Source organism: Biomphalaria glabrata, chromosome 12, assembly GCF_947242115.1.
Source record: "Biomphalaria glabrata chromosome 12, xgBioGlab47.1, whole genome shotgun sequence".
NCBI lineage: Eukaryota > Metazoa > Mollusca > Gastropoda > Planorbidae > Biomphalaria > Biomphalaria glabrata.
In genome coordinates, this window is record NC_074722.1 from 28785095 (window position 1) to 28798468 (window position 13374).

At 39.4% G+C, this 13374-nt stretch overlaps 1 protein-coding gene across 3 annotated transcripts in view; it reads right to left on the reverse strand.

Moving 5' to 3' along the window:
- Positions 1–205: 205 nt before the first annotated feature.
- LOC106065585 (BCAS3 microtubule associated cell migration factor-like) overlaps positions 206–13374 on the reverse strand; it is a 54703-nt gene continuing 41534 nt past the window's right edge. For 2 of the 3 annotated variants that reach the window (XM_056005850.1, XM_056005849.1), the window contains one exon: positions 1204–5712. In XM_056005850.1, coding sequence (XP_055861825.1) covers positions 5567–5712 — 146 coding nt within the window. In that variant the 3' untranslated portion in view covers positions 1204–5566. Of the gene's footprint in view, positions 397–1203; positions 5713–13374 lie in introns of those variants that run through there. The other variant, XM_056005851.1, reaches the window with a different exon arrangement.

Below are 13374 nucleotides of genomic sequence, written 5' to 3' on the forward strand. Positions count from 1 at the left end.
AAACGCCTTTACTTTTCCCCAACTAATGTCATGCAAGGTCGGTGAGAAGAAAGACAATGCATTGCCAACTCAGTGACAGGGAAAGTCAATGTCATGTCAATGGACTGGTGACGACGACAGTGTTCTGTCTCATCATTCAACAGCTCGAAGACTCGTATTAGGTTCTGAGGACTCTGGTACTGCTTTATATTAATTACAACACAAGCATAAACAACAAACATACACACATAGACGACTGTGTCAAGGCCGTTTCACTAGACGTCACATCCCCACAATGTCACTTGAGCTCTCCATCTTGTGTACAGCATTATTTGAATGAAAGACTTGGTTGCTTGACATATACAAGCGCTGCAGACCTAAATCAAGGGCCTCAATCGTAACGAGAAGTTCATAAGCCTGATAGAGAACGAGGAGTAAAAGGAAAAAAAAATCACTAAACATCTTTTATCTAATAAGTTTATAAATGTGCTAATATAGGTCACGTTGGCATTATTTAAGGTCATCTGTCCCTTTAATAAGCTTCAATCTTGATGCTTTCCGAAAATATAATACTGAATACTTCATAGTCCAATATTAAACAAGTTAATTATAAAGAATCCATGACCATTTCCCCGTACAGACTGTAAATTCATTGTTTATTTTGAATCAATATTGACATTCATTTTTAATGTATCTCGACTCTAGACTAACAAGAAATGTGTGCGATAGGGGACTATTTATAGGAATTGTTTTTGTTTAGCGCAACTCTCGTGCTTATAGCAGGCTCAGTTCAATCACTCTTGTAGACCCTGGGTGGGGAGAGGGAATAAAAGGGCCTAACCTTTTTAAACGTAATTAACAAAAACAAAAACGTGGTTCGCGTCTAAATTCTAATATCGAGCCTCCATGATGGAAGGACGACGTGTTTCGCCACTGAGCTTATCAAGTACTTATAAAAGTAGAAGGTTTTATTAGTCTATTGTTAGCTATGAGAAACGACTCAACTCTGTACACAAAGTCTATCTACCCTTAGCTAAGTTCATTATCTATATAAAACATAATTAAATACGACTAATTGATTGATAAAATGTTATATGTTTTCATTGACAATAATTAATTTTGCAAAGTTTCAACTTGATCTGCGAATGGGAAGTGGGAGAATTAGCGTTAAGAAATGTTTTGACCAGACAGACAGACAATAAAAAAAACAAAGTCCAGCCTTAGCTGATTTTCACGGCGCTTGTCCAGATGTAAAGATAAAGTTTATTTTTATGTTAGTGTTTCTATACAAAATATTACAGACATATTTCAATTTAAAACAATGAACACTAAAATTAACAATTTCATCTTTCGCTAAAAAAAAAAGAGAATACAAACTTTTTATATAAACTTGATTCAAGTGTTTATTCCCACATACAAACTTTTTATATAAACTGGATTGAAGTGTTTATTCCCACATACAAACTCTATGACCGGGTCTCAGTCCATTGTTTTTTACATGAGCAGAGGAATGATGTCAATTGATAAAGAACGAATCATCCAAAATGTTCGCAATATATTCTATTATTATTGGTCATAAGCGATCTGTACAAATGAGAATATAGTGACCACTAAAATCGTCAATCTGTTCATATAATAGGTAGGTCTTCTTTGTTTATGTGAACTGACCAGCCCATTATAAACCAGCCATTCAGTCCACAACATTTTATTTGAATACATACTTAAATCCACAAAAAGAGAGCATCGTAAACCAGGCCCTAGACTGGAACCCACGGGGGAAGAGAAAGGCTGGAAGACCACAGCAAACATGGAGAAGATAGGTTGACCAAGAGACAAAGACACATGAACCAAACTGAGAGGGAATTGCAAAAAAAACAAACAAACTTAAAAATAATATTAAAAAAGCAGATATAAGGAAAAGAGAAGCGCACATTTACAGCCATACATCTAAACATCGTATCATTTTTTTTCCTTTCTATATCAAACAAAATAAATGACCACTAATTATTCTATAAGGTAAAATACTTCCTGTTAATGTCGATCGTGATCTCGGTGTCCACAAAAGTTCCCCTTTCAGACCTGACGATCCAAAGGGGAGATGATGTTAAGGTCATCAGTTTATTTAACGTTAACGGGCAGGGTGTCACGTGGCCAAACGATCAACCGCCTTTACTTTCCCAACTTGAGTCAGGTACCCACCCATTAGATTTCGATGGACTTAGGGGCGCCCTAAAAAGTCTGAAAATTCAAAATCCCAGTGTTCACCGATATTCGAACCCAGGAGGTTCGGAAGCCAAGCGCGTAACCACTGAGCCACCGCGCCCCCAATTATTCAATATAATTGGTCAATTTGTCTTTTGATCGATTCATGCCTTGTTATGGACGATGAATAATTCTGCAAAGTTTCAGCTAGATGGGAAAGTGGGAGAAGTCACGTGTTCAAATTGTGTACCACGAAAGACATGCGCAGTGACATGCGCAGTGAGTGACACAAAGTTAGTCAAAGGAAAAAAAAGGAGCTAGAAACACAAAGACTGGGAGATAGAGAGAGATAGAGGGGGGGGGGGAACATAAGGTCCAGTTTGAGCACATAAAAAATGTATCTCTCACCGTTGTTTAAAAAGATCACTGAGGCGTGTTAACCTTAAACTGACCCCTCTCTCTCTCTCTCTCACACAACTGACCTCACACTAACAGTCAAGTAGCCAACCACTTCTGAACCCCAGACACTTGTACAGTGGACAGGGCGGTACGGTCAGATTGAATAATTGACTAGATTTGTATCGGTCGCCATAGCCCGAAAGACCACTGGCCATGCGACCAGCATTGGTGGACCGTCATATTGGCCCACAGCCACTATTTATGCTAACTTCAGCAGACAATTTTGTGGTCGTTTTTTGTTTCTTCCTTTGGGCAGACGAGTGTAACTCAATGTTCCCTAAAGTGCTATAACTATGAATATATAATTATAGACATTATAACTGACCCCACGATAACCTTTCACGTGAGGAATGATAATATATGTGCTAATGACCTATGGATAAGTTTTCAATAATCATATTACTGTTGCTTTTTTAAAAATGGTCTTTTGTGTTGTGCACTGATTTAAAAAAAAAATTTATCGAAAAGATAATAAATCTTTAGTACCCAGTGATTCTCAAACGTTCACTTGTGACACCCTCATAAATATAAAACTTTTCCAGCGTCGTCGAAGGGGCTGAGCGCCAAACCCGAAGCGCTAAACTGCATTCTGTTCTTCAGAAGTTCATTCCCTTGGCGTCTACAACGTAATGTTTTGCCAAGTGATGGAGGTGCATGAAGTGAAAAAGAAAGTAGGAGGGATAGAGCGGGACTTGACTGACGTGAAGGAGATGTTCGAGGCTGTTCTGCAGATGTTCCAGACTGTTCTGCAGATGTTCCAGGCTGTTCTGCAGATGTTCCAGACTGTTCTACAGATGTTACAGACTGTTCTGCAGATGTTCCAGGCTGTTCTGCATGTTCGTTCGTTCGTAATGAGTTGTGAGATCATCTTCAGCTTCAGCCAGAAGTCTATCAGCGGGTCTGTTTTAACCCAGAAGACGTCAACACGGCTTAGAGTTAACGAAGGTGTCATGCGGCCACCACGATGACCAAAGGTCTTTCATTCACCAACGTATGTCAGGTAGCCTACCACTCCTGAACCAGACATCAGAGTAAGGTGGACTCGAGAGAGCGTTTTAAAAATGCCGCAGTTCAAAGTCCCAGTTTTCACCGGGATTCAAACCCGAGGTCTCTCAGTTCGGGAGACATGGGCTTTACCACTCAGCCACAAAGCTCCATAACGATGCTATATTAGACGGGAGAATGTGGACTGTTATGGAGTATGAAAGATGGGTGGTTCTAGAATTACATTGTCCAAGACTTATTGAATTAGCTTAGACTTTAAAAAAAAATGTAATCCATCGCAGTGCAGAATCCTCTTTAGAAAGTCTAACTTACAAGATGAAACTTTTTTTTTTTCAAGGGCGGGGGACAAATCCAATTTATCTTGTTGTTTACATTTTAACCTATAGGTCAAGGTTAATGTGAACTCCCAGTTACACGGTTCTCTCATTTGTTACAGTGAAACAAATTTTTATCTATTTTTCACTAATTTAAAATTGACATAATGCATTACAATTATAAGACATTAATTTTGTTTTATTAACACAAGTCATTGAGGCAAACAAGTATTAAAGCAAAAAAATCTTCCGAAGTTGAGGTGACTTTGATGACCTTTCTGGGTTCACACTGCATGCTGGACTCATGCATTGGAATTCTCTTTATATAAAAAGGTTAAACTCAACCTTATGACAGTAAAAATAACAAAAGTCTAAAAAAAAAAAATGCCATAAATGGTGTCAGAAGTTTAAAAAGGCTTCTCCTTTGGAGAATCTCGCTAAACAAGTTGAATTAGCTTCGCGAAATATTTTGAAAAAAACACCTATTGTGTTTGGATATTGATCTCGTCAATTTTGTTTATTTTCCGTTTTACAAATGAAGCCTACACTACTTTCGGCAATATGGCGTACATTCTTTATCTTAGGCAAACCATGTGACAACAGATGAGCACAGAAACTCACATGGAGCTCAACTGAGAGCATAGAACTATTTCTGACTGTTTAGAGACCAAAGCAATGAGTTTGTTTTGCTTAGTATAAATCTATGGGTGCATCACTTGACTCAATGTTTAATTCAACATGGCGGACGCGTGCGCGCCTAAAGCTCATGCAATATTTCAAACGAAACGCCTTTTTTTTCCTTTCCTGCTCAAAGACAATATTGGAACTGAAGTAAAAAGATTTATATTCCTTCGTAACCATGGAAACACAGGCGGATTCTTAAAACATGTAAAACCATTCATATACACGTGATATTGATATCACAGCGTCCTAATATGAAACACATTCTAATGTGGCATATTAATTTTTAAAATCACGTTACTGAAAGATGAACAGGAAGGTGTTTGTGAATTTAGGAGTGTCGATCTAGGCCTAACCTGGATCTATTTTTGTTTAACTATTTACATTTTAATATAATTAAAGTTTGTCCGAAATGAAACAAAAAAAAACAAACAATATGATAAAAAAAAAGTTCAGGTTAGATGCGCAAAACACACCCATAAAAATCAGATCCAAGAGTTGTTTTTTTTAATTTTTGTTATTATAAATTTTGTGTATTGTGAGGTAATGTTTCCCGCTTGAATAGAAAGTTAAAGTTTAAAGTTAGCGCCCTTTCATTAAAGACATTAATTTAAACGCTTATATTTAGACCGGAAGTGAATTCTGGGTTTTGTAGCACTGACCCATATATGAATATATATATATAGAGAGAGAAGATAAATTTATAAGGAAATCAAAACCGGAAGATGCTTTTGTCTCATCTTTTTTTGTGTGCACACAAAGTTCAGACATATGTTTGCACGTGTTAGGTCTCGTCTATATATAGCCTATGATTGTACGTAACAAAACAAAACAGGGTCACACATCCAAAGTGTAGAAATTGAGGAGCCGTGGTGAGGGCGATTCCTCAAGAGGATTTCTGTTTCCCAGCTACACGCCGGCAGTTGTCATCCCAACAGGTCAGGAGAGTCGCTCCCGCCGCCCCCAGAGTACCGGTGATCCACCTGCATCTCGGCAGCGCCCCGAGTGGACACGGCGGCGATGCTGGAACCGGAGCTGCTCAGCGTCTCGCTGCTGTCGTGGAAGGTCTCCGCTGCGGGGAGAGAAACAAGGAAGGTCATTGAGGTGGCCGAGGGGATGGTGCAATGAATGTGTGCTGTGTATGTCTAGGTGACTGTGTGTGTATATGCGTGCACCAGTGTTGATGAATGTCATGTGTAAAGCGTTTGTCTGCTTGGGAGTGTGTGTGTGTATATATGTGTACACGGGTGTTTTTTGAATGTTATGTAGCATATATAATGTCAAGCGGATAGAGAAGGAACAAAAAATGTTAATGATATCTTACTCACAACACATGCAGATATACATAACATAGAAATGAGGCGCGGTGGATGAGTGGTAAAGCGCTTGGCTTCCGAACCGAAGTATCCAGGGTTCGAATCCTGGCGAAGACTTGGAATTTTTATGTCGGAATCTTTCTCAGAGTCCACCGATCTCTATTGGGTACCTGACGTTAATTTGAGAAAGGTAAAAGCGATTGGTCGTTGTGCTGGCCACCAAACACCCTCGTTAAAAGTGGGCCGCATCATCTGCACGTAAGGCCTGAATGGTGAACTTTTTTACTTTTTTTTATAACATAGAAATAACCTAAACAAAACAACAACCCCCCCCCCCCCAAACAAAGCAACTAAATACAACAAGGAATGGATACAGAAAATATTCGAGATCGACTAATACGTACGATAGATTAAATACATAGGAGTGGGGGAGGTGGGAATGTTTATAAAAACATGATGAGATTGAGGTATAGACGACAATGGGGAGGGGGGGATGCTGTATCCAAGTGGTAAAAAGCTTGCACACGTTATTTCTCCCACACCCATTTTTGGATCAAGCTGAAATTTTGCATAATCATTTCTTTAACATGACAACCCTCGACCAATAAAACATCAACACCAACGAATGATTAACTATTGGTAATTAATTATACTGTTTGGTATCTCAAACAAGGGTAAGAAATTGTACTTGACTAAAGTACATAAGCTGAATTAGTTCCTGTTGTAAGTCACCGCTTTAAAGTAAGTTTGAAACAAACAATACACAACTATAAAATCTTCTATAGTCATAAGCACCTCACCAGCAGATTGGTTAGTATATTTGTCAATTAATTACTGGTCACTAACTATTTTGTTTGATATCAAAAAGGAAAATTAATCCTTCAGTATTCACAGATATGGCTAAATATGTAGGGTCCTCTTAGATAATTTTGCACATTATTTCTCCACCGGATGAAAATTTTTAAAAATATTTATTGAACCTAACAAAACATGAATCAGTTTAAAAATCAATCAATTTATTATTGTGAATTAATTTATTCGATATCGAATAAGTGAAATAACTTACATTATTGAGAGGTATAGGTAAGTGCGCAGATAAGCTTTTTTTTTTTTTTTGCTTGTTCTGGAATATAATAGATACCTTCTCCTTCCAATCCACCCAGTTCTCTTATTGGACATTTGGGGGAGGAGGTCTAGAAAGCAATATGCAGAATTGTCTGTATCAGGAAATGGACAATGTCACGATACAATTTGATACGACTGGTTTGGTCCATAGCTTTAAAAGTGAGTAAGTACGCAAGCGATTAAAAAACAAAATTTAGTTTTCGTACTGATCGTACAGCTAGTCGTTTGTTCAATACTGCTTGCGCATGCGCAGTCGATGGATGACGTCCTCAGAGGAAAAAAAAAAGCAAACGGGCAGACTTAAAACGTTGACGGCATTAGCGAACAGTGGCAATGACAAGGTCATGAGGCTGTTACTCCAATCAAACTGTTGGAAGCCATCATAGCTCTGAAAGGCAAAAAAGGCGGGAAGACCACGTGCGGTATGTGCGTAAAGGTGCGGCAAAATAACTTCAATAACTTCGGCTTGAACTAGGTTTGGATAGGGGTGGAAAAAAAAGAGGGGGGGGGGAGAAAAATAAAACTCCCAACTGGGATAATGCTTTCGCGAGTGGGTGCTTCTATAAGGGAGGATGGCCAGGGCTGTCCACGAGCTGGACGCAGGAGGTCGACAACAAGTGGAAAGGGGCACCGCTGAATCGCAGAGGGGCACGGCGCACGACAACCTTAATCATCGTTAGCTTATCTTCAGGAGGCCCCCCCACTGTTTTTTTGTCCGCTCCAGCAATGTTCCGGCTGGTTGCCCGGCTCTGGCCTCACAGTTTATCCCTGGTATGTGACAATTCCCAGAATGCTGCTCTTTTGCTCTCCCTACAATTGTAATTTTCTCTTATCAAAACTGGTATCGAAACAGTCCGGGCGTGTCCGGGGGAAATCGCCCCTCATAGGCACTCCATCGCTTAACTCCCTTGACACATGCGTCGAAATCGTGTTATTATAAGATTTGCGCGCGCGTGTGTGTGCTGTGTTGCGTTTAAACACCCGACAGCTTCAAATTAGGCGTACACATAAAAATATATCATTTATTCATATAAAAGAAATGTTCGCCAGCAATGAGTCTACAAAAAAAAAAACGCCTTCTCATTCTATTTTCATATTCTGTCCTAGAAAGCTGAGGGGGGGCCCCATTTTGTACGAAGTCCGCAGTATTGAACACTTGACCACTGGGTAATCTGTTCCTGTAGTGAGACCTTTAGAGTACAAAGGGTGGCAGGCGTTTGGTAAGTGAACAGAAAATCGTGACTTTGACGCCACAGGTGAGGAGATAATTCTTGTCTTAGTTGAGGCGTTTCCTTGAGGTATGATTTTTTTCTTTTCTTTAATAAGCACACGTCTTCACTCGTCACACCACATGTGGCAATAAGATGCTCAAATAAATGTGGGTAGTGCTGTGCATAAAAGGGGGGAGGGGTAATAACTATAGAATAATGGTTCTTTAATACCCTGATAGTCAGTCGAGCTAAATATGAAAAATTTAAAAATAAATACTTTAAAAAACAACAAAGCTTATATTGAGTGAAATTGCATCCATTACTTTGAATCAATCATGTCATTAATTGTAATAGATGAAGTTGCGTGTCAATGTGTTATGCGCCAGGAGGCCCTTTCTTTCTGGGTGTGCTCCCATAGCCTTTGATCATCCAAGATCATCTGCAAGGCAGCAGTTTGTGTTTATTTTCGGAGTTTTCTCTCCTAGATGAACTACTATCCCTAGCTAACGAGTTTCATCTACCCGGGTTTAGAGTTAGAGCGCTCTATACTCGCTTTTTTGCAATCATTTCCCTGGATCTCTGAGATGTTTTTAGTAAATATTCTAACCACTGGAATACTTCACCTCATCCTCCATGACTGCAAACCAGTTGGTCCGCGGCTGTTTATTTGCTATTCACAGCTAACCCTTATATCTAAGGGTCTTTCCCCTATCCGCTACCTGGGGACGCGCTTGGTAGAAGGTGGTTGCCTCCCCAAGGGTTAGGGTTATAAAAAGTAACTATATGGAGAGCTCCCTGATTCGGAAACCACTGCGCAGTTCATCTCATGTATTGGTCTAGTCATCTGAACACTCAAACATAACAATTGGAACGAAGAAGAAGAAGAAGATTAATTGTAATCGATCTAGACTAACAATAAGAAATCTGTTCGATTGGAAATATTTTTATTCGTAATTTTGGTCTAGCGCTACGTTCATACTTGCAGCATGCTCAGTGCGCTATGGTCCAATCACTTTTGTGCACCAGATGAAAAAAGAAGGGGTGGGAGTAATCTAGGAGAAGTTTTCCGTGCTGCCTTTTCAAATGCAATTTAAAAAAAAAAAAAAAGTTGACCGAGTCTGAATTTGAACTCGAGGTCTTGAGCCTCCAAGATGGAAGATCGAAGTGCTGGCCACAGAACTATTCAAATACTTAGAAGTCTATTGTTAGTTTATGTTTTTTTCTTTCAACGACCTGATTCTCAACACCAGGCTTATTACCCCCCAACCCCTTTAGCTTAGTACATTTTCTATATAAAACACACACACACAAGCTTATATAATGGAAAGAAGCGAACGGTTACTCCCATATATATATATATATATTTCTCAATTCTGCAAAAGTATATCAACCTTTTCCTACAAAAAAAAAATAAATTAGCAATTGCAATTAATTATTAACTGTTTTGTGATTGATTCAGGTGCTGCCGTAGACAAAGAGTCATTGCGCAAAGTTTCAAGTTGACCCGAGAATAGGAAGTGGAAGAAATGACATGTACAAGATTCCAGAGACAGAAGAAAGTTAATCTAAGCTTTATACTAAAACTAATGAGTTTTAATAACATTTCTAATTAGACAATACTCTAGGCTTGTTTGGAGGATACGTTTTGGTTTTATAGTACAGAAGTCCGAATTGACATTACGAAATGTTTCTTTTCTGTATTTTAAACTTTACGACTGTGACGAACTGGCCGAAGGATTGTATTAATAAGTTGATGAATTCATATGAAATGACGATCACACTTGCCGGGGATTATATGATTAAACTTGACAATTCAATGAAATGAAGAAAGAAACATCTCTCTGTATTTTCTTCAAACTTCTTTAATAACTTCTTCAACTTTCACATCAAATTAACTTCTTAATTCAATAACAACTTGACACTTCATAAATAAAACTTAAAGATACATAAAACTTCACTTAGTATAACTTCAACTTCAACTACTAAAACTTTATTTAATGGACCCGCTAATATCACAAAACTTATTACTAATCAAGAACTGAGCGAGGACCCCGTCTAACTGACTTTCCCTCAATTTATACTTTTCTTAATCGTACATTCCAGAATCATGGAAACTTCTCCCCTAATTATTTTAATAACTTTGACCTTCTAGAAGCTGACGTGTGCTATTTTTTTCCTTAACCCCTTTCTTTGATTGGATACCTAAAATTAACTTGTTTACGCTGAACACTTGCACTGGTTTGAACTCGAGCTTCTAGAAACTGGTCGAAATAGGTCACAGACTCGACTCGTGACAACGACATTGACAAGAGCCCCCTGTGTGACATTGACAAGAGCCCCCTGTGTGACAATGACAAGAGCCCCCTGTGTGACAATGACAAGAGCCCCCTGTGTGACATTGACAAGAGCCCCCTGTGTGACAATGACAAGAGCCCCCTGTGTGACATTGACAAGAGCCCCCTGTGTGACAATGACAAGAGCCCCCTGTGTGACAATGACAAGAGCCCCCCTGTGTGATACAATCAACAGAAAACGATAGTCGTAAAACAAGGTCGTATTTTATCGAGCATGTCATTTGGTAAGACTTCGTTTTTCTGTACCAAGCCTATGTTGTGAATGTTCACATTTTGTCTGTCAACGAGGTCTACTTTATTGTTTTTTTTTCTATTTTGTCCTGGTTTCTCTTAAAACCTAGCTTCAAAGGACAGTTTCCCCCCTTTATGAAGTATCACGTGGGATTATTGTTCTGACCAGATCTCAGAATAGTCGAAACTTTAACAGACGTCTGCTTCTCTCAAACGTCTGCTCGGGAACGGTGACGAGGTGAGCAACGGGAGAGTTTGGGGTTGAGACCAAGTTCGATCAAACTTAATCCTCTCTCTTTCAACTCGGACTATTCACTGCGGGACTGCGTTAGTAAAACGGAAGTGGTCTACAGGATACATTCACTGACGAGCTGATATTTTTCTACGAGGAAAAAAAAATCGCTCGCTGAAGCACCCCACCCCACTCAATTAGCCACCATAATAGGAGACCTTCTTGTATGAGAAATATTAAACTTGCATGACATGGGCACCTCTTGCATAAGAAATATCAACTGCAATAACAGGGGCCCCTCTTGCAAACAAAATATCAGCTGGCATAGCAGGGGCCCCTCTAGTATGACTAATATTAAACTTGCATGACAGTGGGCGCCTCTTGCATAACAAGTATCAACTGCTATAACAGGGGCCCCTCTGCATAAACAATGGACAACCGCTGAACGGGCATCCTTTGACAGCCCACCCACCAAAGTATCCCGCTACCATAATAGGAGCCCCTCTTGCATGCGAAATATTAAACTTGCCTGACAAGAGACCCTCTTGCATAACAAATATCAACTTGTATGAAAGGGGCCCATCTAGAATTAAAAAGTCGCGATTGCTTGACAAGGGACACTCTTAAATAACTGAGGCTCCACTTACTTACACAATGATATTCCGCTAGCTTACTGTTGGGCCCATTGGCGTGAAGAGGGTGCCGGGACCTTATACAGTGTCCCACTACGATAAACGGGGCCCAAAATTCATGCAAAAGGTTCCAAAGTATGGGGTTATGTTATGGAGTGTGTGTGTGTGTGTGTGTGTGACGGTGGGAAGAAGTGTGCTTTGTAGTGTAAATGATGCATGATAAGCGGCACTGTCGTAAGAGGTCTTAGGTAGGACAGACGTCTCCAGAACGCCAGTCTAAAAAGACGTGTTTTTGTAGTGAGTAGAAATTGTTCAGAATACCATTTTATATCACTACTAAAGTCTGCTACATTTATTGCATTTCATCTCAAGTTGGATTTGCTTATATTGTAATAAAAGTTACATATAACATTGTTCACAAAAAAGTTATTCACGTCATTTCACGTTGTATAAGTTAAGATATATTACGCCTACAGTGGTTTAGTAATCTACCAGCAGTTTGGTGCTACAAGTCAACGACCGTCAACAACAAGGCCCCAATGTCACAAGCGGCCGTGAGCATTAAATTCTAATGTAAAGGGTCTTCAACACCAATTCAAAAGATTATTGAGAACAAGAACACCCACTTTCCGCCCTCCATATTTAAAAAAAAAAGCTAACAAAAAAAAAAAAACACCACTTTAGTAATTGGGCAGTAGGACAATCAGGGCGCCCTTAAGTTGACCAAAACTATTAAAAAGGGGGAGCAGTAATAAAAAAAAGTGGCGGTACATTAAAATGGAACAGTGAATACAACATTTTGGCTAATTTGGCGAAGGACATTCTGACTATTACTAAACCATGTCGCCTACACATTCAAATTTCTCTTTGCTAGTTCCTGTCATTGTTCTCTTCGGTTCTGATTGGGATACGACGCAGCAGCAGCGCGGGCAGACCCAATATCCCCCCCCCCACCACCTCCCGCCTTTTTTTTTCTTTCTTTTTTTCTTTCTAAAATCGTTCTCTTTTCATTTTCATTCCAACAATGTCAACATGAAACAAAAGGTGAAAGAGGGAGATAACAAAGAGATTATGTCTAGAACTGATCTACCACATAGGCGACACAAGAATGTAGGATGAATGACTCAGAGACCGAAAAACCGCTTGGCTATCCAACACTTGGGATCGAACTGGAGTCCCGACTCGAGCAGAGTTGTGACAGATGAGCGCCTAAAGACAGGACGGAAAACCTTCTCCCCCTTACTCCTCCACAAAAGAGATTGGGCCCGCAACGAGCATGCTACACGCACGAAAGGTGCCATAAATAAAAAGCTATTTGAACCAAACAAAAAAATGTTACATTCACGTCAATAATCTATGACCAAATAAGAAGGAAGAAAGAATCTGATGGAAAATGAGACATGCGGAGATTGAATGCAGACCTCAAATAGATGTCAGTGAGTTTAGAGCAGAATGCGGAAAAGTCGTATAACATTTTGTGTTTAAAATTATGTTCCCGATATTACTAGTCACATTGTTCATGAGAAAACAAAAATAGTTATGATGCTTCGAGCAAGGATGATGCAAATGTTGGCTGAATTCTGGAGAGAATCATAGACACCATTTATCCATATTCTTCGTTTCTACACTATTC